Source organism: Myotis myotis, unplaced genomic scaffold (assembly GCF_014108235.1).
Source record: "Myotis myotis isolate mMyoMyo1 unplaced genomic scaffold, mMyoMyo1.p scaffold_m19_p_2, whole genome shotgun sequence".
Taxonomy (NCBI): Eukaryota; Metazoa; Chordata; class Mammalia; order Chiroptera; family Vespertilionidae; genus Myotis; species Myotis myotis.
Genome location: NW_023416324.1, coordinates 12,770,188 through 12,793,624, shown reverse-complemented (window position 1 = coordinate 12,793,624; position 23,437 = coordinate 12,770,188). Strand labels below are relative to the sequence as shown.

The following is a 23,437-nucleotide window of genomic DNA, read 5'->3' as shown; positions in this document are numbered from 1 at the left end:
AATACGGGCTTTCCTTTCACTTAAACAATTCCTGACAAAGAAACTAATGAAACACAAAAACATGTCAAATGAGCAAATAATTGAAGAGGCTCAGAGATATTTAACCTAAAAAAGAAAAAAAATACCTAGTAACTTGCCAAGATCATACAGTTGGTAGGAAGCAACGAGGATTTAAACCTGGATTACATGACACCACAGATATTGAGTAGGTACAATCAACAAAATAAAATGATCAATTAGATATACAGAGGTGGGGGAAAGATGCCAAGGAAAACTCCTCCATTTGTGGCTTGTACAACTAAAGGAGTCAGTATGCCATTCACTGAATAAGGATCACTGAAAGATGAGATAATGAGTTTAGTTTCAAGACAATCAAGAGTAGATATAAGACTGGTATCTCCATATATAGCCAGAGCTTATAGGAGAGTTAAGATCTAGAGCAATTTGCATATAGGTGATAACTGAAGCCAAAAGTGTAGAAGGAGTCCTGACAGGAGAGGACCTTGGGATCCTTAAGGAACTCCAACCAGTTCACGTAATGGCCTGTTGTTCAAGGATAAGCCTACAAAGCAGTCAGAGAAGACAGCAGCCAGGGAAGCAGAAGAAAATCATCTATATCTACACTAATAAAAGAGAAACATGTAAATTGGTGTCACTCCGCTACACCCACCAGCCAATCAGAGCGACTATGCAAATTAACCCAACAAAGATGGCAGTTAATTTGCATACACAGGTGCAGAGGAGCGAAGACTGAAGGCTCCGGCTGGAGTGAAGAATGAAGAGTGAAGACTGAAGAGGCTTGGCTTCTCCGCTGCAGCCGGACCAAAGGCCTGGGTCCCAGATGCCGGAGAAAAACCGGTGACAGCAGCCAGGGGAAGCAAGGCCTATTGTGCAAATCTTTGTGCAACAGGCTTCTAGTCCTATATAATAAAAGGGTAATATGCAAATTGACCCTAACAGCAGAACCACTGGGAATGACTGGTCACTATGACACACACTGACCACCAGGGGGCAGATGCTCAATGCAGGAGCTGCCCCCTGGTAGTCAGTGCGCTCCCACAGGGGGAGCTCTGCTCAGCCACAAGCCAGGCTGACGGCTGCCAGCACAGCAGTGGTGGCAGGAGCCTCTCCCGCCTCTTCAGCAGTGCTAAGGATGTCTAACTGCAGCTTAGGCCTGCTCCCCACTAGCAAGTGGATGTCCCCCAAGGGCTCCCGGGCTGCCAGAGGGATGTCGGACTGCCAGCTTAGGCCAGATCCCCCCCGGGGAGCGGGTCTAAGCTAGCAGGTGGACATCCCCCGAGGGGTCCCAGACTGCGAGAGGGCACAGGCTGGGCTGAGGGACCCCCCCGAGTGGACAATTTTTTGTGCACCAGGCCTCTAGTATATATATAAAGAGGGGATATGCAAATTAGGCCAGGACACCTTAACGGGTCACGACCACAGGAGGAGGTTGCGTGCACAGGTGAGGCCTGGAGTGGAGATGGAGACAGACGGGGCTGGCAAGCCACTGCGCCCGGCTCAGGCTGGCCCCCGATAGCCAGAGTGGACAGGGGCGGGGGGCCGGCCAGCAGCCTCCACGGCTGAGCACAGGCCCACCTCCTGCAGAAGCGGCGTGGGTCCCTCCTGCCTCTTGCGGAAGTGGCGAGGCTCCACACGGCTCCTGTGAAACAGCATGGCTCCTGGCGGCACACTGCGGTTCCTGCTGGCTCCCACAGAAGTGGCGGGTGGCCTATTGTGCGCGCTATCTCACGATGGGCTACTAGTCTATGATAATACTAGTAAAAGCGTAATATGCTAATTAGACCAGACGTCCTTCTGGACAAAGCCATGGCTGCCCGGGTCCCAGGTGCCTGTGGGCAGCCGGAGGGAAGCCTGGGTCCCGGGTGCCAGAGGGAAGCCAGTGCCAGCAGCCAGGGGAAGGCCTACTCTTGCACAAATTTCGTGCATTGGGCCTCTAGTAACACTATGTTAAACTAAGGGAGTAACGTGTTTAAGAAAAAAGGAGTGATCAATTATTATTTCAAATGCTGCTGAAAAAGCAGTAAGATGAGAAATGAAAAATACTGTGGTACAATCAAAGGGCTGTACCATGAATTCTCTTCAAATTGAATATACATCTTCAAAATGTAAGACCAACTGCATACCACTATATTTAAGTCTTAAGCTAAAACTTAATAAAGACTGCTCCAAAGACAAGTTTCAAAGAACAAGAAGTTTGGTCATTTGTAAATAAATCCAATTAAGAAATATAACCAAAGTCATAGCATCTCCACTTTCCTCTGGCCTGTCAAGGGAAAATGGAATTCCTCAAGTACACTCTGGGCCCAAGCTCCTCACTCCGCAAAATAAGCCTCTTCCTCCTTCAACCCTATAAAACAAAGCTTAGGTTGCCCAGCCAGTGTGGCTCAGTGGTTGAGTGTCGACCTATGAACCAGGAGGTCATGATTCAATTCCCCATCAGGGCACATGGCCAGGTTGCTCAATCCCCAGGGGTGTGTGTGCAGGAGGCAGCCCACTGATGATTCTCTCTCATCCTATATAATAAAGCCTAATATGCTAAGTGTCTGGTTGTCCATTCAACCAATCAAAGCATAATATGCTAATGATACCCCAAGGCCGCTCAACCACTTGCTATGATGGGCACTGACCACCAGGGGGCAGACGCTCAGACCAGTAGTTTAGCTTACTGCTGGGGTCCGGCTGATTGGGACTGAGCGAGACAGGCTGGACATGCCCTGGAGACCTCCCGTGGTCCCTCCCTGGCTGGCCAACCTCCCGTGTACCTCCCCAGCCCTGATCGTGCACCAGTGGGGTCCCTCGGCCTGGCCTGCGTCCTCTAGCAATCCGGGGCTTCTTGGGGGATGTCTGAGAGCTGATTTCGGCCCGATCCCACAGGCCAGGCTGAGGGAGCCCACTGGCACACAAATTCGCACACCAGGCCTCTAGTCATTAATATTTCTCTCTCTCTCTCTCTCTCTCTCTCCCTTCCTCTCCGAAATCAATTTAAAAAATTTTTTAAAAAAAAAATCTATATATCTATCTGTGTGTGTGTGTGTGTGTGTGTATATACAAAGATAATTTTGTCTAAAAAGATCCATTTAGATCAAATGTTATGCTACACATAGATGTGGATTCAATTATAAGACAAATTAACCTCAGAAATACACATTAAAATTTTTCCACTAACATTAATATATATATTTATTTCAAAGAGAAAGAGAAAGGGGGAGAGAGAGAGAGAGAGAGAGAGAGAGAGAGGGGGGGGGGGGGGGAGAGAGAGAAACATCGATGATCAGAGAGAATCATTGATTGGCTACTTCCTGCACATAAGCCCCACACTGGGGACCGAGCCCATGCCCTGTGAGCTCCTGGTTCATAGATAAATGCTCAACTACTGAGCCATGCTGGTGGGGCTCCACTCACATTTTAAAAAATCAACCTGTTTTTTTCTCCACAAAGAGAACCTTGATTCTGTACTACAAAAACGCAGTGTGACCTACAATCCCACTACCTAAACAATCCAAATTTAGCAGCAATTTTGCAACCTACCACTCACAATAAAGAAGTCAGTGATGGCTAAAAAGCAGACATGCCAAAATGACACTCTGAGCTAAATTTAAAATAACTGAAATTACAAGTTTGCTTTTTATCACCCTAGAGTACAATGAATATGTTCTGAATAGTACCTTGCCCTCCTCTACTCTATGGTTAAGAAATTTCTGAGGAATAAAGGATATGAAAGAAAATTCATAGAAGAAATACAAATAACTAATAAATGTAAAAAAGCAGTGGGTTTAAATAATCCAAGAAACGTAAAAGAAATACAAGGCAATGGATGTGTCACCTGGTTCAGGCCTTTTGGGAAGCAATCTGGGAACCTGTATCAAAACTTAAGGGGTGCCCTAGCCAGTTTGGCTCAGTGGATAGAGTGTTGGCCTGCGGACTGAAGAGTCCCAGGTTCAATTCCTGGTCAGGGCACGTGCCCGGCTTGCAGGCTAGATCCCCAGTGTGGGGTGTGCGGGAGGCAGCCAATCAATTATTCTATCTCTTCCTCCCTCTCCCTTCCTCTGAAATAAATAAAAATAAAAAATATTAAAAACAAACAAACAAAAAACCTTGCCCTGGCTGGTTTGGCTCAGTGGATAGAGCATTGGCCTGCGGACTAAGGGGTCCAGGGTTCAATACCAGTCAAGGGCACATGCCCGGGTTATGGGCTCCATCCCTAGCAGGGGGAGTGCAGGAAGCAGCCAATCGATGATTCTCTCTCATCATTGATGTTTCTCTCTCTTCCTCCCTGCAATCAATAAAAATATATTTAAAAAACAAAACAAAAAACACCTTGTAAGCGGCCATACATACATTTTAACAAAGTAGCTTTTCTTTTAGAACTCAATCATGCCAAAGCCGGTTTGGCTCAGCGGATAGAGCGTCGGCCTGCGGACTGAAAGGTCCCAGGTTCGATTCCGGTCAAGGGCATGTACCTGGGTTGCAGGCACTTCCCCAGTGGGGGATGTGCAGGAGGCAGCTGATCGATGTTTCTCTCTCATCGATGTTTCTAACTCTCTATCTCTCTCCCTTCCTCTCTGCAAAAAATCAATAAAATATATTAAAAAAAAAAAAACAAAAAAAACTCAATCATAAGGAAATAATAAAGAGATAGAGTCAAGAATGTATAAAAGCTGTCCAGAGGTCAACTATAACATGTAAAAATGGACCCTAAAATGTCCAACAGTTAAACTATGACTTGACTGTCAGACAAAATATTATGCAAACATTAAAAATCAATTCTATTTAGCCAGAGGAGGATGTTGAACCAGATAAATAGAACAGAATAATGGTTTCTCTTATCCTGAGAAAGAAAAAGTGATTACTTTAAAAGTATTTTTTTTAAAACGTGTAAACATTCTTGTTGTGTATATGAGGCTATGAGGAATGAAAAAGAACCAAAGAATGAGAGCAAGCAGGATCTCAATTTTACAAAAACAATCACATATAAAAATATCTGAAGGGGAAAAAAAACACACTAATTTTGTACTCTCTTTCCCCCATATTCTCTCTAAAAGTAATATGCACTTTTTATAATGAGATGGAAAAAAGAACTTACTGTGCGGTTTCTAATAAATAGAAAGACCTTCTGGGTCTGCTGTGGTCCACTGATGATGTCTGGAAAACAAGCTGCTTCTTGAGAAGTCATCCGGTCATGAGGAAGTCTACTCTGGAACGCTGCACCCTCCACACCTAGCAAAGCAAGCAAAGGACTTCTGGAAAAACTGCAAGTGAATTCAGAATTAGGGATAATGATTATGCCTCAAACTCCTTTTGGACCCGAGAACCTCTGTAAAGCTTTGCCTCATTCACAGCCTGATCTCACTCACCTCCTTTAAAAAATAATTTGCTCAAAAGCTAAAACATCCTTAAAATTTAGTCACTCCAAAATTACAGTTTACTGAGTCAAACGATACACCTTATAAAACATGACAAGGTATCAGACTATTTTTTCGTTGACAAAATAACTTGATAATGTTGGAGAATGTGCTAATTAAAATTAGTATCACTAATAGTGTACAATAAATTTTAAGGAAAATACATAAACAGAAAGCAAAAGAGGCTATGGAGTGAAAAACACAATCACCTGCCCTCTTTGAGGATTAGAGCAAGGAACATGAAGAGGCCTCTAAGATTTAATAATGAATAGTATGAAATACGCAATCTCATCAATGGCATCCCCATTAGTTCCCGTAATTCGATGCTGGCAAGCAGTGAGAGAAGTTAAGCAGGCTACAATGATGAGATAGAAGGCGGCAAGGAATTTACCTTTTCTGGCAGAAACATTAGAAATGGTGTATTACGTATCGCAAGTAAAATATGGTACTGCATATAGTATATAGTACATATACATGTAGGATATATAATATATATACATGTAGTATATTTCATATTCTATAAGTAAAATGTTATTTTGAACTCTTTAAATTGGGTATTAAATTGGTGTTTTTATATGCTGAAAGTTAAGTACATCTTTATAAGATGTCCTTAGACATACATTTATATATGTTTTACTTTATAAAATAAAGTAAAATGTATATAAGATCACTAAGATCACTTTATAAAATATACTTAACCATCAGCTTAAGAATTATCAAGACACAATTCAAAGAGTGTTAAAATTCAATACCATTGAAATAATCACATATAAGTAACTAAATAGGTACCAAGTATCTATATTTAATTACTTTAAAGCACTTAAGAAGTTGGAAGCACTGATAATGGAAGCAAAATTAAAGGAAAAGATATTAGTAAGATTAGAAGAATAAAATGAACAAGGCAGGTAAAGTTACAACTTGGAAAATTATAGCTAAGCTATTTAGGTGTTGCCACAAAGACATTCAAACACTGCCTAGAAAAACAAAATGGTTAACAAGAGGTCAAACAAAAATGCCTAATGCTAATATGGGCTGCACATTAAGAAACACTGTTCTTGGAGACAAGGAGAAAAACCTATCTATCCACAACAGATAATGAGGGGAAAATACTGTTCAAATTACTAAATCAACAATCCTCACATTTAATGAATCCCAACCTAAAATTAAAGACTATCAGGATAACTGATTACTCCTAACGAAAAAAATAATCAGTAAGAGCCATATTGCTGAGGATACAGAATGAAATTAAGGCAAGAAAAGAAGAAATGCTGACTATCAGGGGATATAGGTTATTTCAGTAATGTGAAATTTTCTAAAACTACAGCTTTGATGTCTCTAGTCCCCTATCACCAAATCAAAATAAATAAACAAAAAACAAAACCAAGATTTTAAAAAAATGTCGTATTATAAGGAGCATTACCTACATAACAATAATAATCCTGAGTATTTGAACCAAATATCTCTTAATAGTTTATTTCTTGGTTTATTTCACGAGTGTCTACTATTAACATGAAAATCAATAAACTCTATAAACTGTACTTTTCTCCCTCCCCAAAACAGGGGTAGTTTTCTTTCTTAGCTATTATCTTCTCTATATTTAATTGGTGGTCACTGAACATCAATCCTATTGCAAAATACTATTGCCAATGACAGGAAAACCATGTAGAAAAAAAACACTTAACTTAATATCACACCTGGCTCCTCATTCCAAGTGTTACCATAAAAAAAATCACTCTAATAACTCAGCAGATACGGTTCAATGGTTGAGCATCCACCCATGAACCAAGAGGTCACCAGATTGATTCCCAGTCAGGGCAACATGCCTGGGCTCTAGGCTGGATCTCCAGTAGGGGGCGTGCAGGAAGCAGCATATCAGTATTTCTCTCTCTCTCTACCCCCTCCCTTCCTCTTTCTAAAATCAATTAAAAAATATTTTTAAAAAAGCATTCTAATGCAGCTGGCTAACTTTGGGAATTTTGAGAATATGTAACAAGTAAGAGATTTTATTTATATAAGTCATGTGGCAGTTTTAAAGTATCTTTACATCAAATATCAAAAGTTTTAAAAAGGAACTTAAAGAAGCCATTTAAAGACGCCATTATCTGTGGAATAATAGTCTTCTCCAGAACATCTTAAAAAGCTGGCTTTCTTAAATACTTCATCAATTTTAAAAATGAAAAATGATCTCTTAAAAAAATGTTGGTAATTATGTCCTTCCTTTTGGTTTTTAGGGATAAAGACTATTATTTTCAAGGAAAGAAAGCCACTATTAAAATCAAGGCGAAAAGCCTGCAAGAAAAAAAAATCTAACCTTTTTTCACAAGAAACAAAAATTAATTTGGAACTTATTTTCAGAAGCTAAATTAAAACATCCTTTTTATAGGCTAGTTCCAAAATGAACTAACGGACCACTCTGGATAATCTAACTCTTAAGTTGTCTCCTTTAGAGGGAAAACCTTAAAGAGTACAGCTGTTAATATCCTTATTAAAAGGAAGTTATCAGTAGTATAGATAATTCAAAAATAATTTACACTTGGCTCTGGAATACAGCTTTATACTTGGTGTTTGTGTGCACTTATCAGAATCTGGTATTCTAGAAATTGAGAATGTTTCAAAGATGCCATTTAATTTTTAAAAAGCCCCAATGTTGCCTACATACCAATTCTGACCTTTATTCAGTTACTCTTTCTCACCATTTTACACAGGAAATTCTAGCTCACCTTTAAAAATACAGTCATGCACAAGCACAACTACTTTTTCTAATGGTCTGAGTGGCTCAACACTTTCTCTGAAAACATAGTAAAAATAGTTAAATTACTTAAGGGACTAATTTAGATCTCTCTGGATAGGTCAATTCTAGAGGCAGAAAAGGGGAGGGGAGACAGATAAAGATGTAGGCCTCCTGTTCCATGAACTCATTCCCCCATCCTGATTCTGATATAACAGCAGCATTTTGAGTAAGGAAACAGAAATACAAAAATTAATAAAGGTGTTTTTTTCATGAGAGTTACTTGCTTTTTTCTCCACCCCATAAAGTAGATAAATTAACCATAACTAGGTTTCTGACTAAAGAGTGAAAACAAAAGCCTGATAAGATCTACATATCAAAGACTACTTAAAGTCAGTCAACTATAGATGTACCATATTCAGTCTTATAATAGTTTACAAATAAAAAGAATAAAGAATGAAGGAAAGGAGAGAAAAGAATAAAAGAGGAGACTCATATGATTGTTTATGCTTTAGATGTTTTCTTTTTACGGGTAAATGCACATTTTAAGTGATTCTAGGAGGGAGTGTGTAATGAGTAGTCTATGCTTAAGAAACAAGACCTCTGGGTTCTCATTCCCCCAACTGCTGGTGTATCCCTGGTCAAGTCATTTAACTTTATTTCCAGTCCTAAGCCATAAAATAGGGGTGATTCAATACTTTCTGTTTGTCTAGGAAGCTAGACAAGATGACCTCAAGTTCCCTTCTAATTTTTAAGATTTAGGATGTATACCCCAACTTGATTTGGATTTTTAAAAAGTCAAGATATGATCCCTGTCCCAAGACACCCATGAGGGTCACCGGCTTTATTTAGAGAAGATTGCTGATCACTCACAAGCACATTTCTAATACTGACTGATCATCGCACAAATGCATGTTTCTGAACATGACAAAGGCCTGAAGGGAGATCTTGAAGGATTCAGAATAGTCACCACCATTCCTGGAAACACTTAAAACTCATGTTCTACTCACGTTAAGTCTGTAGCACCACAGCTTTATATGAAAGTGTGCTTTTACTTTCAGCAATACAATGTTTTGTTTACTTCAGCAAGAGTAAATTTATTCACATAAAAACAAAACAAAAAGCAACAAGAAAACTCAGTATAGTTCTTCAAGATTAACGCTCTAAAGGCTATCCCTGACCCTCAACAATTCCACGAAGATCCAATTGTGCATCCTTCGATGAAAAACATTCTTGAAAGTTTGGCTGAATAAGGATTTTTAACTCCTCTAAGATAACCATATACTGGTTATCAATTGCCAATCCTTGGGCTAGCATTTAAAGAAATCTGTTTCTAATATTCTGAATCCCCTAAATATTAATTTCTGTATAATGCTGAACTATCTTTGCTCCAAGAGTAAAATACAAATACTCCCTGGACCTGCTGCACACAAACTACAATAGAGAAATAATTTTAAAGTAGAAGTAACAATTGAAAAATGACATACTACAAAAATGGAGTAATACCTATTCCAATTGTATCAATATGTAAAAGCAGCCTTGACACCAGAACACAAAAACATTCCTTAAGAGGCAAAGGATAAAATGCAGACATAGTACTTTGGATTCCTGGACCAAACTTTAACTGTTCCAAATGGGTCCTAAAAGTCATTTAACCCTTTATTTTCCCCAAGAAGTAAAAATCCCATAGTTTGATCTGAAAATAAAGAGCATCTCAAAGCAGACTTTAAAAAATAATTTTCATGCGAGAAACAAAATGTTTAAACTGCAAAATAATTATCTGTGCAATGTTAGTTGAAAAAAATTTACACACTATGCAACAACCATTCTAAAATGAGTCACTTGCCTGCATAATTTCTGACTAGTCCTAGAATGCCTTTCTGTCCTGATTTTAAAAGACTTTCAGCCTACAGATTGTCCTCTTTATGTATACAGCTATATTTCTTTTTAAAGGTCCCATGATTCCTAAGTCTATGTTTTATGTCATGTTTACTGATACTACATAAGCTGCTGGGGAGAAAAGTATCCGCCATCTCCTTAAAAACACAAAGAGCGGAGGGCTGAGATCGGCCTGAGGACTTCAAAAGGTTTTGCTTGCCTTGCTCTAGCTACACTCTCTCCTAATACTACTCTGTCCTGTGGGTTAAATTTCCCCTGCGCTTCTGGCTAAAATGTGGATACCACAGCCAAAAACACTTGCAAGCATCAATCCCTGACTTGGCGGCTCTTGCTACTAAGTGGCAAGCATCTAAGCCACCCTCACCTGATGCTTGGCCGTCTCCATACCCTCCAGAACTGTCGTCTTGAAGTCCTCCTGCTTGCCCTGTGGAAGGAAAGAGGAGAACTCAGGGACCTTACTCCATAAATTGAGATAATATCTGGACATAAAGGCCTAATAGTTGGCGACTATCAATTCACCACCAACTAGTAAACCCATATTCAGAGAGCTCCTTTGGAATCAAGGCCCAGGGAATCACATCATAGTCTTCAAATTTCTGGTTAGGAAATTTCAACTTTACACACTGGTTCTTATTGAAAGATAGCAAGACAAAGTACATAATATTTCTAATTGCTAAATCCTTACTGTCAGTCTTATTTAATAGTCAAGGTTGGGTAGGGGGAAAAGGGATTCCCAATGTCTTTTACTAATTATTGGTAGACTGAGAATGGGTGTGACATGGGCTCTAGGATCCTAAGTTGCAGCAATTCAGCATCTGATCAATATCTCTTTATCTTTACTTTTCTATCTAAAAAAATATATATATATATATATGATAAAAGACTTATTTTAACGAAAAATTCTTCCCTTGACTTCAAAGCAGAGTATGTAACAAAAAAATTCAATTACAAAAAAGTTTTACCAGAATTCAATCCTAGATCTGAATATGCCAATGCTTTCTTTAAAATACAGCATAATAAGATGGCCTACTCTCATATGCCAAATACAATCAGCCTGCTAAGAAAATTTTTCCTAACTTCAAGAAAAGTATCAAGCTTGAAAGTTCAATCTGAGAAAGTCAGAATAAATTATCTTCCAGACTCTTCCAAAATCTATCACCAAAACGGATGCTATGATCCTCTTTAACTCTGAGCCACCTGGTACACTATGGGAAAATACTGTGATCTTTGGAAGACATGAAAAGACCATCATCCCCCAATTATCTAAAAACTGGACAAGCTTTATTTAAACAGTTTATTTTAAAAGAATTTCAACTAAAAAGCAGATTATTCTACTATTGAGTTAAAAGAAATAGGTAGCAAAGTGAAACTAACATAGCACCCTTGCTGTAAGAATGCTTACAGGTCTATAAGCCTTAAAATGACATCTTCATCTTTAAGTATATGAACGTGTTTAGATAGAAATGATTTTTTTACAATATTAAAATGTACTGCTAGAAGGTATGTGCTCTGCTTTGAAGGTAGAATAGAATATCATTCCAAAACCACAGTATCTCACTATGCTATTATCTGAACGGCCCTTTACGTTCTAGAAGGTTATGCTTCTCAGACAAGGCATAAGGCATAATAATTAAGAAGGAATGCCCTGGCTGGTTTGGCTCAATGGATAGAATGTCGGCCTGCTGGGTGAAGGGTCCCAGGTTCAATTCTGGCCAAGGGCACATGCCTGGGTTGTGGGCTCAATCCCCAGTGGGGGGCGTGCAGGAGGCAGCCAATCAATAATTCTCTTTCATCACTGATGTTTCTCTCTCTCTCTCTCCCTCTCCCTTCCTCTCTAAAATCAATAAAATATATTTTTTTAAAAAAAGAAGGGATGACTCCAATTACATAATCCAATCTGTAAATGTATCTTGAAAATGCAGGCCCTACATTTAAAATTTAATTTTTAAAGCTTAAATAATGTTCATTTTTACTGACTTCTGGATTTGTTCATAAAAACAAAAATCTTTCAAAGTTAAAAAAAATTGTCATTATTTTGTTTAGTTCCAAATAGAACCGAGCTAGACCAAAATATTGAACTATATTTTAAAAAAGGGAAGAGAAGGGCTCAGAACAAGAAAATAAATATGGTTTCCAAGAATAACATTTAGGCATCAGGAATAATACAGTTCCTCTCTCAAAGTATATTTCCTAGCTTGGCAAAGAATAACATCAATGTCATGAAGGCCTGGAACCACTTTTAGGAAAAAAAAGAAAGTAAAAACAAAAACCTTTCAAGCCAGCCATTAAGCCTGAATTATTTTGTCCTTCCTACTATCATTTTCCTCTTTTTCCACTATATACCATGTTGTCTGCTAATTAGCTTATTTTAACCTTCAGGTAGCTCTTGACTGATCTTTTTCCCCGGTCAGTGGTACTTTGAATAGAAATAAGGATTTCTTATTCCTGACTTATGTGCTTTAAAAGTTAACAGGTTGCTCTTTTACAAACTAGGTAGGGTAGTCTTTAAAAAAAGATACTGTTTTTGTCAAAAGATGTGGGAGGAGTATAAAAATCCAAAATATGGCTTATGCAGAGAAATAGGAGAAAGCCAAGCAGAAGTTGATGTAGACATGTAAGAAATGATGGGGGAAAAACAAAAAGTGCTTAAAATTAAGCAAAGAAACAAAGAGATTTATCTCTTGACTTGGAAGAAGTAAAGATGAGGTTGCTTTTTTTCTCTAATCATAATATACTCATGAGTTTTTGAGCGTCCATTTCTCCAAAGACATCTGAAAACATTATCATCTTTATCACTGGTATTCTAGACCAATTCTTCATCATTTTCTTAAAAACAGCACACATAGAAACGTTTGAAAGTAACTCTCCATCCAGGTAGTGTCTCCGATTAAAACATATAAAAATGGAATACTCATTTGCTCTTTGGGTCTTTCCAGCCTAGGGCTCTGCTTCTGACAGCGGCACAATGATAGGGAACAGCAGGCAAGTACAGTTATCTTCCATGAGTTCAAATTCAAAATAGAAAACAAAAATATACCAAAGCAACTTTTTAATATTACTCTGATTTTGACACTACTTCACAGACTTCCTTTTGTTTTCACCCCTTCACTACACACACAGACCCTCAAGTTTGGAGTAGAGATCCTTAATACAGGTTATTTATGCCTATCTTCTCCAAACTGAAAATAAAATCTTTTTGTTCTATCTTACATAGCAGCCTCTCAATTGCCCTCTAATAAGCCTTCTGCAGATCTGCTAAGTCATTCTTAAACAGTTAAGTATTTGTTATAGACACTACTGGATCTTTTCTCATCTTGAGTCAAATGCTCAAGAGACCACTCTTTCAATATCTTAAAAGAAAGTCTATAATGGCTTTGAAATACTTCTACTGAGCAAGCATGGGTGTAAAAATCATTAGTTTGTTGTTCTCAGGAGCATGCTGACCAACAGGTTCACCTTTTGACTAGTTTCTTAGAACCACATCCAAATTGATAACTTTTGTAAACATTTGAGAAACTTCTAGATCTAGGAAGCAACAATTTTTAAACAGAAAAGAAATTTATCAAAATTTTACTAAATTTACAGAATAAAAGAGACTGCCAAACTACTGGTTTCAGTCAAACCTGACAAACTGAACAGAAAACAAACAAACTCTAACATTAAACCCATCTTAGAAAATAAAGTTTCCACTATATTAATAATCAGTTGGTTTCTTATTTAATAATCTAATTCAGTATTTACTGAATATCCATCCCAAAACTGCCAAGCACAAGTACAAAAGTACAACAGGTTGAGTCCCAATTTTAAAAGAATTTAATCTAATTGGGGAAAGATGAAAAATATCCAGAAAGAAATTTTTCTTTTTTAAAGGAAACAAGAAGCTAACACAGACTTGGGAAAGAGCCAGGGAAACTTTTCTGAAGAAATCCAAAGAGATCTGGATAGATGGAGAGGCAGTGAAATCACCAGCATGGTCCACAACTTTGACAAAATCAAGGAGAAAAGCACAAGACATGGTATGGGCAGAGAACCAGTTCCCCGTTAATGAAGGAGATGGTCCCAAAAAGCAGTGGGAGATTAAGCAGGATGGGTAAAATGAGCCACCTTTAGTGCCCACAACTAAATTTGATCTTAAATAGTAAAGGAGCAGAACTATATGATCTTGATCAGGAAAGCAGCAAAACAAGATATTTTCGTTAAGCTAATCTGGTCACTTTGTACCAGATGAATCAGAGGGAAAAGATAACCTAAATAAATAAAGGAGATCATTTAGATGTGAAGTGAAATCCACTAGAATAAAAATGTGACAGTGAAAATGGATAAGGCATAACAATCACAGAGGCTAGGGTTACACTGTCATTTAACATATTGAACTAAAACATATTGCTTGAATAAGACATCAATCCATCCTATTCCTGGTTCAACTCTGTGTTTACAAAGATGTTTGTACACAAAGGTGGAGTTCATATTTTCTCATTTGGTCCTCATTTTGCAGGTGAGATAATCCTCATAGAAAAAGTATCCTGTTCCTATATTATACTATGATCAGACCAAATAAAGAATGGTAGCAAGATGAATTCAAGGAATTTATAAAAACAAAGTTTCTCAGCTCAACAAAATGCTATTTTACCTTAATAAAAAATAAAACAAAATAATCAAATCATTAGAAAAAGCAGCTCAGTCTCTAAGACCAAACAGAAACTGGCAGTATCTGATTCAAAATCAGTCAAAATCAGTTAAAAGGATCTCAAACTGCCTCATAAAAGCCCAACTTCATCTCTTCATGTTTAATGTAAAACTTCCAAAATCCAATCTTGGGAAAAACATTTAAAAACTCCTGAATTCTCTCCATACTATGAATACACTTTGATTGTACTGTTTCTTCACTGTAATCCGCTCATTGCAAACCTCAACTAGACTGAATTATTTGCAGGGGCACCCAGTGTTCAGCTTTGAACCCTCAGAGTCCAGCACTGTGCCTAGAACAAAGCATTGTAGTTTTATAATTAACTAGAGGCCCGATGCATGAAATTTGTGCACAGGGGCACGGGGGGGAGGGGGGTGGCGATACCTCAGCTCAGCCTGCACCCTCTCACAATCTGGGACTGCTGGCTCCCAACCACTCACCTGCCTGCCCGATCTCCCCTAACCGCTTCTGCCTCGGCCCCCACTACTGTGGCTTTGTCTGGAAGGATGTCCAGAAGATGTCTGGTCTAATTAGCATATTATCCTTCTATTAGTATAGATGTGTGTGAAATAAAGTAAATGAGGACCTGCTATGTTTGGGGGAGTCTTATTTTGTGCAGAAAATGTCTCTATCTTTTTTTTTTTTTAATGTTCCTCTCCATACTATCAATTCCCATACTTCCCCTCCCACCCTTTATGCCTCCAAATTTTTACAGTGAAATGTAATGTTTAAGAGTACTTTGCCTTCTATTTTACATTTATGTGTACATTTGTGTCTCGTACTAAGCTATAAATTATCTGAGAGTGGGGACTATGTGTTGATATAAATCTTGGTTCATTTATAGTTATCTCAAATTTAAAAATTTAGTTAAACTGATCTAGGTTACCTTATCAGCCTGTGACACTTTTTTTCTCAGCCCTCCAGTAAGCATAGTTGCAAATCAGAACACTGAAAAGATGCTACGTGCCCCGCCTCCCAAAAAAGGACAAGAAAATTAATCCTAGGTCTGGTATGTAAATGTGTGCATCATATCTCATATAACGGGAACTCAAATGATTCCAGGCACTTGACACTGGCAGGCCAAAATGGCAACATCAACAATTCTAGCAGGAATAAATTTCCCAGCAACTTCTGGTAAATCTACAAGAAGGTCTCCTACTGGGTATAACAGAATTCTATCTTTCCTTTGGAGGTTATCTGAGTTAATTGTCACTGAACTTGAAAGCTACTCCTGCTCTCTGACTGTACTTATAGGCAAGGTGAGAGAAAAGCCTGGGATAAGCTATAATAATAGCATGACATTACTACATGAATAATAATTATTCACCTGAACTCTGACCATATAACTATCCGATGCTGCCAAACCCAGCACTTGTATTAACTGTACGTAATCAGTATGACTGCCTCGCAGGGGAGATGAGGACACCTTATAACAAATCATTTTGGTCATTGGATCTTTTATCATGTGGATAATTTCATATCAGTGTTTGTGATCAAATTTCATTGAATTTTAAGATAAATTCTTTTACCCATTCACATACATTTTACATATTTTCTGCAATTTATTATTTTTACTAATTCAGGTTATGTTTTCTTTTATCTGATTTTAAAAAACACTTGAAACCTTAAGTATGACTATTATATGAATTGGGCCCCAAAATTAAAACCACACAAATTTCAGTCATACCAATCTCTCACAAATTATTTTTATAATTTGTTTACTAGCCAATATCTCTTTCCAAAATTATCATGCGAAACAGAGAGAACAGGTACTTTCCTTTGTTTATATTCTTACAAGGGTTCTGTAAGAACCAACTTACAAGGATTCTGTAAGAATATAAACAGGAGACAAAGTGATTCTTCCCACAGTCATTGAATAAAACAGATTATATATAGTTCAGAGCTGTCCCTGATCAGCTAACCACCCCTAATAACCATATCTAACAAAATCAATTTGAAGAGTTAATCAACAGTTTAATAAAGTCTGACCCACTGACTTCAGAATAACTTGAGCATTCATAATCAACAAAATATTTTATTCTTCTAAAGATTAATACTGTGGAAAAAGCAAAGCTAAATTTTCTAAACAAATTAAAAGTTGGTAAGAATGAAATGTATTAAAACCTTACTTACACAGCTTAAGAGAGTAATTTAATTTCTAGTTATTACCTAAAAGGAGATGAAGAAAAGTTCTGGTAAAGAATCAGACCCACCTCTTCTCTCAAGATTTTAAGATACCCATATGGCAATGCTCCCATTCAATTTCTGAATAAAATCTGAAGTAGAAGAACTGGTTCTGACAAGACAAAAGATTTGGAAACTCTGGACAGTTTCTAAATATTTGGACTCACCTGGTAATATTTTATGATTCACCACCAGGGCCCAATCTATTTCTAAATTATATAAACTAGTAAACTGCATCACTACTTTTCTGGCTAAAGTACTTCCCTCATTCACCCTGGAATTTTTTTAAAAGTTGTTTTAAAGAAAAAAAACTTTATAAATTTTCATAACCACATATAATATATTGGCAAGTTCTGGCTGTTATCAACACATCTCTGAGCAAATCTCCTAAACTTAATAAACAAACTTTAACTTTTCCCCAAAATATTAAGATAGTTAGACTAAACCACTGAATTAAAGTGAACTAGAACATAATAGCATAAAAGACAGTTCCCCAAATCCTAAATCCCTGTGTTCAGATATTTACTTTTTGTGGGGTGCCTGATATTTATGAAAAAAGATAACCAACCAACAACAAATAAATAAATAGCTGCTTTTATGAAAAAGAAAACATCAAAATGAGACTTGGTTTAAATTTTTCAGAAGACAAAGTATCAATATGGTACCAATGTAAATCAGTTATTTACTGGAGACACTGACAACCAGAAAAAAGAGGGTGAAGCAGCATATTAGATGTCCGCTGAGTAATACTTAAGAATCCTTGAACAACCTCTTAAGCTATGACATACCAAAAGGATTGTCCCCACGTATCACGTTAGCAGGTCTACAGCACAGGCAGAAAAAAAAAAAAAGGCAAGAAAGCAAAGAATACAGAAGAAAGAAGTAAACAGTCAAGAGAAGAGTTGAAGGCAAGGACAGAAGAAGGGAAGAAAGCTATACATAAGTCTTTTAGAGAGGAGGGGAACAAAAAGAGAGGTGTTGAGGTACAGAGGTGACTACATTTGCCTCAGGAACATTAGTCCCAAAGATAATATATACAATCCAATAAGAAGCTGTCCAAGAAGTCATTCTAAGAAAGTTTAGGAAAACCATTCTAGGAAAATCTGATTCCTGAGATGAACTGAACACAGAATCTAATGATCTTTTTCTAAATGCTCTCAAACTATAGGGTGTCCCCCCAAAAATGTATACACACACTTTGAATAATTATAAAGGCAGTGTTTTATTAAAATACATTTCATTTTTAAAACTGAGCTATCAGCTGTGAAAGTGTGTATACACTTTTTTTGGGGGGTGGGGGGGAACACCCTGTATATTCTTTTGTTTCATTTTATTAAAGTACAAGTGTGGTGATTTATATACATCACAGAGGGAAATATTAAAACAAAAGTTTTAAAGGCTAAAAAAAAAAAATAAAACTTCTCAAATGAAATACGCTTTAATCTAGGTATCTATGAAAATCATGCAAAATATAACATATGGGATCTGAAACAAGCATTTTGTTTTAATGTTTTTTATTGATTTTAGAGAGAGGGAAGGCAAAGGGAGAGATAGAAACATCAAAGTGAGAGAGAATCAATCGGCTGCCTCCTGAACACCCCCTACTGCGGATCATAGGGCAACCTGAGCATGTGCCCAATCACTGGACCACTACCTCCAGGCTTGTTTTTGTTTTTAAAAGAATTGGTGAGGTGAATGGTCCTGGAGCTACTGGAAATATCAAAAGTATTTTGAATAGAACACAGTAAAAATTTAAAGTCAAGAAGAGTTGAAATGCCATTAAGGACAGAAGATATGAAAAATTAATTAAGTTGTCACTTCTGTTAGGTCTCTCAAAAATAGACAGATATCGCTGATTGGTCTGGGTGTCCTCAGTAGGACTCAAGACTAAGGAGTATCAGTGAGAATTCTTTAAAGGTAGTTGAAGCTCTGACTCTAATAATCTTTCCGTGTCATAAGATTGTGTGAGCTTAAAATCTTTTCATAGCCTTTTCTTATACCATTCCTTCCACTGGAGGGCTCAATAATTAAATAAAAGGTACTTTGCTCCTTTTTACATCAGAATATATTTTTTAATTTTTCACCAGGAAAAAACCCTTCTCAAACTAATCCACACCGTGAAAAGTTATCCATCCATTTGGTAAGTGCATAATTTAACCAGAATAATTTCTGAACCATTCTATCTCTAAATTCTGAATCAGTTATCACTGAGAGGTTTGGCTCTTTAGATTTGGCTTTCTGTGTGTTTCCTCTAATTGTTTATTTTCTCCAACTTTTAAATGCTTTATACTGACTGCCACTACTCTTCCACCCCCTTCTTTACTATATATATATGTAGGCACACACAGAAAGAATATCAGTACCACAATGTATGCATGCATATGTGTGTGTACCAGGTATACACACGTATATACATAGAATTAAGACACACATGGCCAATGTCTAGAATATAAACCAAAGCTAAAGACATAAATAACATGCACAATAGGAACAAATCCATTTATTCTTATTTCTAAGATAAAACAAAACTGGTTGGTGACTACAACTCACCAGATGGCTCTTCAGGCTCACTTTCATTTTCTTCCTCAGGTGGGGCTTGAGGGGGTGGTGGGGGAAGCTTCTTTTCCTTCTCTGCTTTGGCATTTCTCTCTTCTTCTGAATAATATTCATCTTCTGAGAGGTTGGCCAAGCTTTCGTCCATTTCTCTGTACTCTACCTATATGGAGATTATACCAGAGAAAGCTAAATACAGTGAACATCTAAAGTTAGGGACTCAATTTGGAATCATCAGTGAATGTGAATTGCTTTTTTAACTTTAAATTTTAAGGGAAATAAACAAATACAAGGAACAAGCTCACTCATAATAGGTAGCTAATTAAAAACAAAATCTCTCATGAAACAATCTTGTGTCAGTTCACATTTAGCCCAATATATATCTTTTACATCAGAGCACTGACATTCAGATCAATGACTTGAGGCTCTCTAGAACTCCCAAATCAAAAAAAAGCGTGTGCGCGTATCAAGTGAGCAGCTAGAGGAGGTTAAGAGTTGTACTGAGAACAGGGATTGGATCAGAAAATGGAAACAAAAATTAAGGATAAACTGGATAGTTCTGACCCGTGCTCTAAGAATCTTATTTAACACAAGTATCCATCAAATACTGACCACTGGGTACATGGCGCAGGGGAGAAAATGATTATGAATGAGAGTCTCCAGAGACTAAATAAACAGAAACTCTAGTTGCAAATAAAATATCCTAATCAGGTAGCCATCTCATAGAGAGACTTTACAATAAAACCTCCAGGCATGTAAAGTTTATCCTATTAACTAAGATAAACGGTAGAAACAGACACCTCAGCACAATAGGTAAAAAAAAAAAAAAAAAAAAGCAACAAAAAGGGAAAAACGTTTCAGAGGGAGACAGGTCAGAAAATGTAATATATGCTAGTACTGTGTAGTTTCTTTTATTCTTTTAGCCCTCCCTACCCCAAAGATTCAGCACTTTAATCCCCTGCCCATCAATCCTGTCCATTCAATCAATAATTACTTAATAAATACCTACCATGGAACTGGGCAATGTGCAAATTCTGAGACAAACACAAAATAATATCAAATTCTTTCTACTACAGCAGTTCAGCTAGATTCTACACCCTTTCAAGGAAAAAGGAAGCTAAGTTTGAGAAACATTACAATCTTTACAGGCCCCAGAGTCATAAAACAGATTAAAAAGTACCGAGAGCCCTAGCCAGTTTGGCTCAGTGGATAAAGCTTAGGCCTGCGGCCTGAAGGGTCCCGGGTTTGATTCCGGTCAAGGGCACATGCCCAAGTTTCAGGCTCGGTCCCCAGTGGGGGGCGTGCAGGACACAGCCAATCAGTGATTCTCTCTCATCATTGATGTTTCTATCTCTCTCTCCCTCTCCCTTCCTCTCTGAAATCAAATAAGAAAAAAAAGTACTGAGAAATTTTGCAGTAAAAACTATCTTTTTAACATTGTTTAATCTGCTTTGATAAAGTAGTAACTATTAACATGGGATACATTTGGAAAAGGCTAGTTTAGAGAGTTCTTGGTTTTCAGGAAATAAAGAGATTAGAAAAATACCTAGAGGTAGGAGCAAAGATATCTATATGTAAAACCTTGATTTAACAGACTAATTTGGGTAAAGGGGTGTCTGTTATAGCTGAAAGTCCATTATATAAGTAGTTTTTCCAAATGTGTATGTTTAAAAAGTTGACAAATTAGTTTACCTGTTTTTACTTATGTAGACATGTTTGTGTAATTAAAATTAAGTATGCATGCAAAGTTTAATTTCACAGAAAAGTGTTCTATATGTATTACTGTAATTTTAAATTTATATTGAATAGGTCTAGTAAATGCACCAGTCATAGAGAGTAAGCAAATGTACACAGCTGGGGCATGCTTAGTGCATGTGGGAACATCTCCCTGCAGGCGTTAAAATTGCTGCAGAAAGTCCTACTGGGGAGACAACAGACCAATTACCACATACTAGTTATTTGCAGAACATTGTTATCAGGTGACTCTTGGATTTAAACCTGTAGACTATAGTTGTAGATACGGCGACATTACTATGGTTTTTTCCCCAACATATGGTCTATTTGTTAAAAATAAGTGAATTAATAACAAAAAATAATCTGTTCATTATAAGCAAATCTTGGTCAAAACCACTTTTAAATTAACAGGATGTTAATTTTCACATATGACATACAGACCGGAAATTTTGTCCATTCAATCCGAAGTTCATTAAATCAAGGACTGCAAAATTGAGGGTTTACTGAACTTAAAAATAACACAACATTGTGCTCCACAGAACCCTAGGATTCTTCAGGATTTTATTTAAAATTTTTAATCCTCACCCAAGGATGTTTTTATTTATTTCAGAGAGAGGAAGGGGGAGAGAGACAGAAACATCAATGTAAGAGAGAAACATCGATGGGTTGTCTCCCATACCTGCCCCGACTGGGGATTGAACTGGCAACCTAGGCATGTGCCTTGATAGGGAATTAAACCTGCGAATTTTGGTGCATAGGACGATACTCCAACCAACTGAGCCACTCAGCTAGGGCTCGCGTATTAATTTTTAAAACACATACACACTCATGTGTTATACAAATGATAAACCTTAAGAAACCACCAACACAAGAACTTGTACTGTTTGGTAACAATTTTGGAGAGCCCTGAGGATGAAATTTCTTCTTCCATCTCTTCTCTCCTCTCTCTCTTCTCCTCTCTCCCTTTCGCGCGCGCGTGCGCGCTTTTCTTTCTCTTCATTCCTTCCTTTGTTGTTGTTAATCCTCACCTGTCGATGTTTTCCCATTGATTTTTAGGGAGAGTGGAAGAGAGGGAAAGACAGAGAGGAACACTGATGTGAGAGAAACACATTGATAGGTTGCCTCCTGTATGAGCCCTGACCAGGAGCCTGCAACCAAGGTACGCACCCTTGAACGAATCAAACCCAGGACCCTTTGGTCTGCAGGCCTCCATTGAGCCAAACCAGCTAGAGCCCATTTCTTTTCAACTGTCTTAAGATGGCAAAGCAGGGATCACAATACCAGATATTAAGCTATATTACAAAGCCACTGTTCTCAAAAACTGCCTGGGGGTTGAAACGGCCCCAGTGAGGTTGAAACGGCCCCTGTGAGGCTGAGACGGCCCCTGAGAGGCTGAGACGGCCCCTGAGAGGTTGAAACGGCCCCTGTGATGCTGGGATGGACCCTGTGAGGCTGGGATGGACCCTGTGAGGCTGGGACGGCCCCTGTGAGGCTGCGCCGGCCCCAGGGAAGCCGAAAAAAAATACCACATGATCTCACTCATTTATGGATAACAAAGATCATTATAAACTGATGAATAAAAATAGATACAGAGGCAGAGCAGCACTGAACAGACTGTCAAACTACAGTGGGAAGCCTGGGGAGGGTTGGGGGGGGGGGCAGGTAAGAGATCAACTGAAGGACTTGTATGCATGCATATAAGAATAACCAATCGACACAAGACACTGGGGAGTAGGGGAGGGCGGGAGAATGTCAAGGGGGGTATAAAAGGAGACATATGTAATACTCTTTGTAATACTTTAAGAAATAAAAAAATAAAATAAAAAACTGCCTGGGACTGGCAGAAGAACAGACATAGACCAATGGAACAGAATAGAGAACCCAAAAGACGACCCAAGCCATTATGCTCAATTAATATTTGACAAAGGAGGCAAGAGCATACAATGGAATCACGATAGTCTCTTCAATAAATGGTGTTGGAAAAATTGGACAGATATATGCAAAAAAATGAAACTAGACCACCTACTTACACCAAACACAAATATAAACTCAAAGTGGATAAAGGACTTAAACATAAGATGGGAAACCATAAAAATCTTAGAAGAATTAATAGGCAGCAAAATATCAGACATATGTCGTAGCAATATCTTTACTAATACAGCTCCTAAGGCAATGGTAACTAAGGAGAAAATAAACAAATGGGACTACATCAAAATAAAAAGCTTCTGC

General features: G+C 37.8%; 1 protein-coding gene across 4 annotated transcripts in view; it reads right to left on the bottom strand.

Annotated features, from left to right (window-relative positions):
• The window catches only part of KDM1A (lysine demethylase 1A), a 70,767-nt gene that overhangs the window by 29,429 nt on the left and 17,901 nt on the right, over positions 1-23,437 (bottom strand). For 3 of the 4 annotated variants that reach the window (XR_004973869.1, XM_036347891.1, XM_036347889.1), the window contains exons 2-4: positions 19,472-19,637; positions 10,415-10,474; positions 5,105-5,238 (exon numbers count right to left, since the gene is read on the bottom strand). Coding sequence is in view for 3 of the 4 variants with exons in the window: in XM_036347891.1 (XP_036203784.1) it covers positions 5,105-5,238; positions 10,415-10,474; positions 19,472-19,637 (360 nt within the window). In the remaining variant the exon portion in view is untranslated. The remainder of the gene's footprint in view (positions 1-5,104; positions 5,239-10,414; positions 10,475-19,471; positions 19,638-23,437) is intronic. The other variant, XM_036347890.1, reaches the window with a different exon arrangement.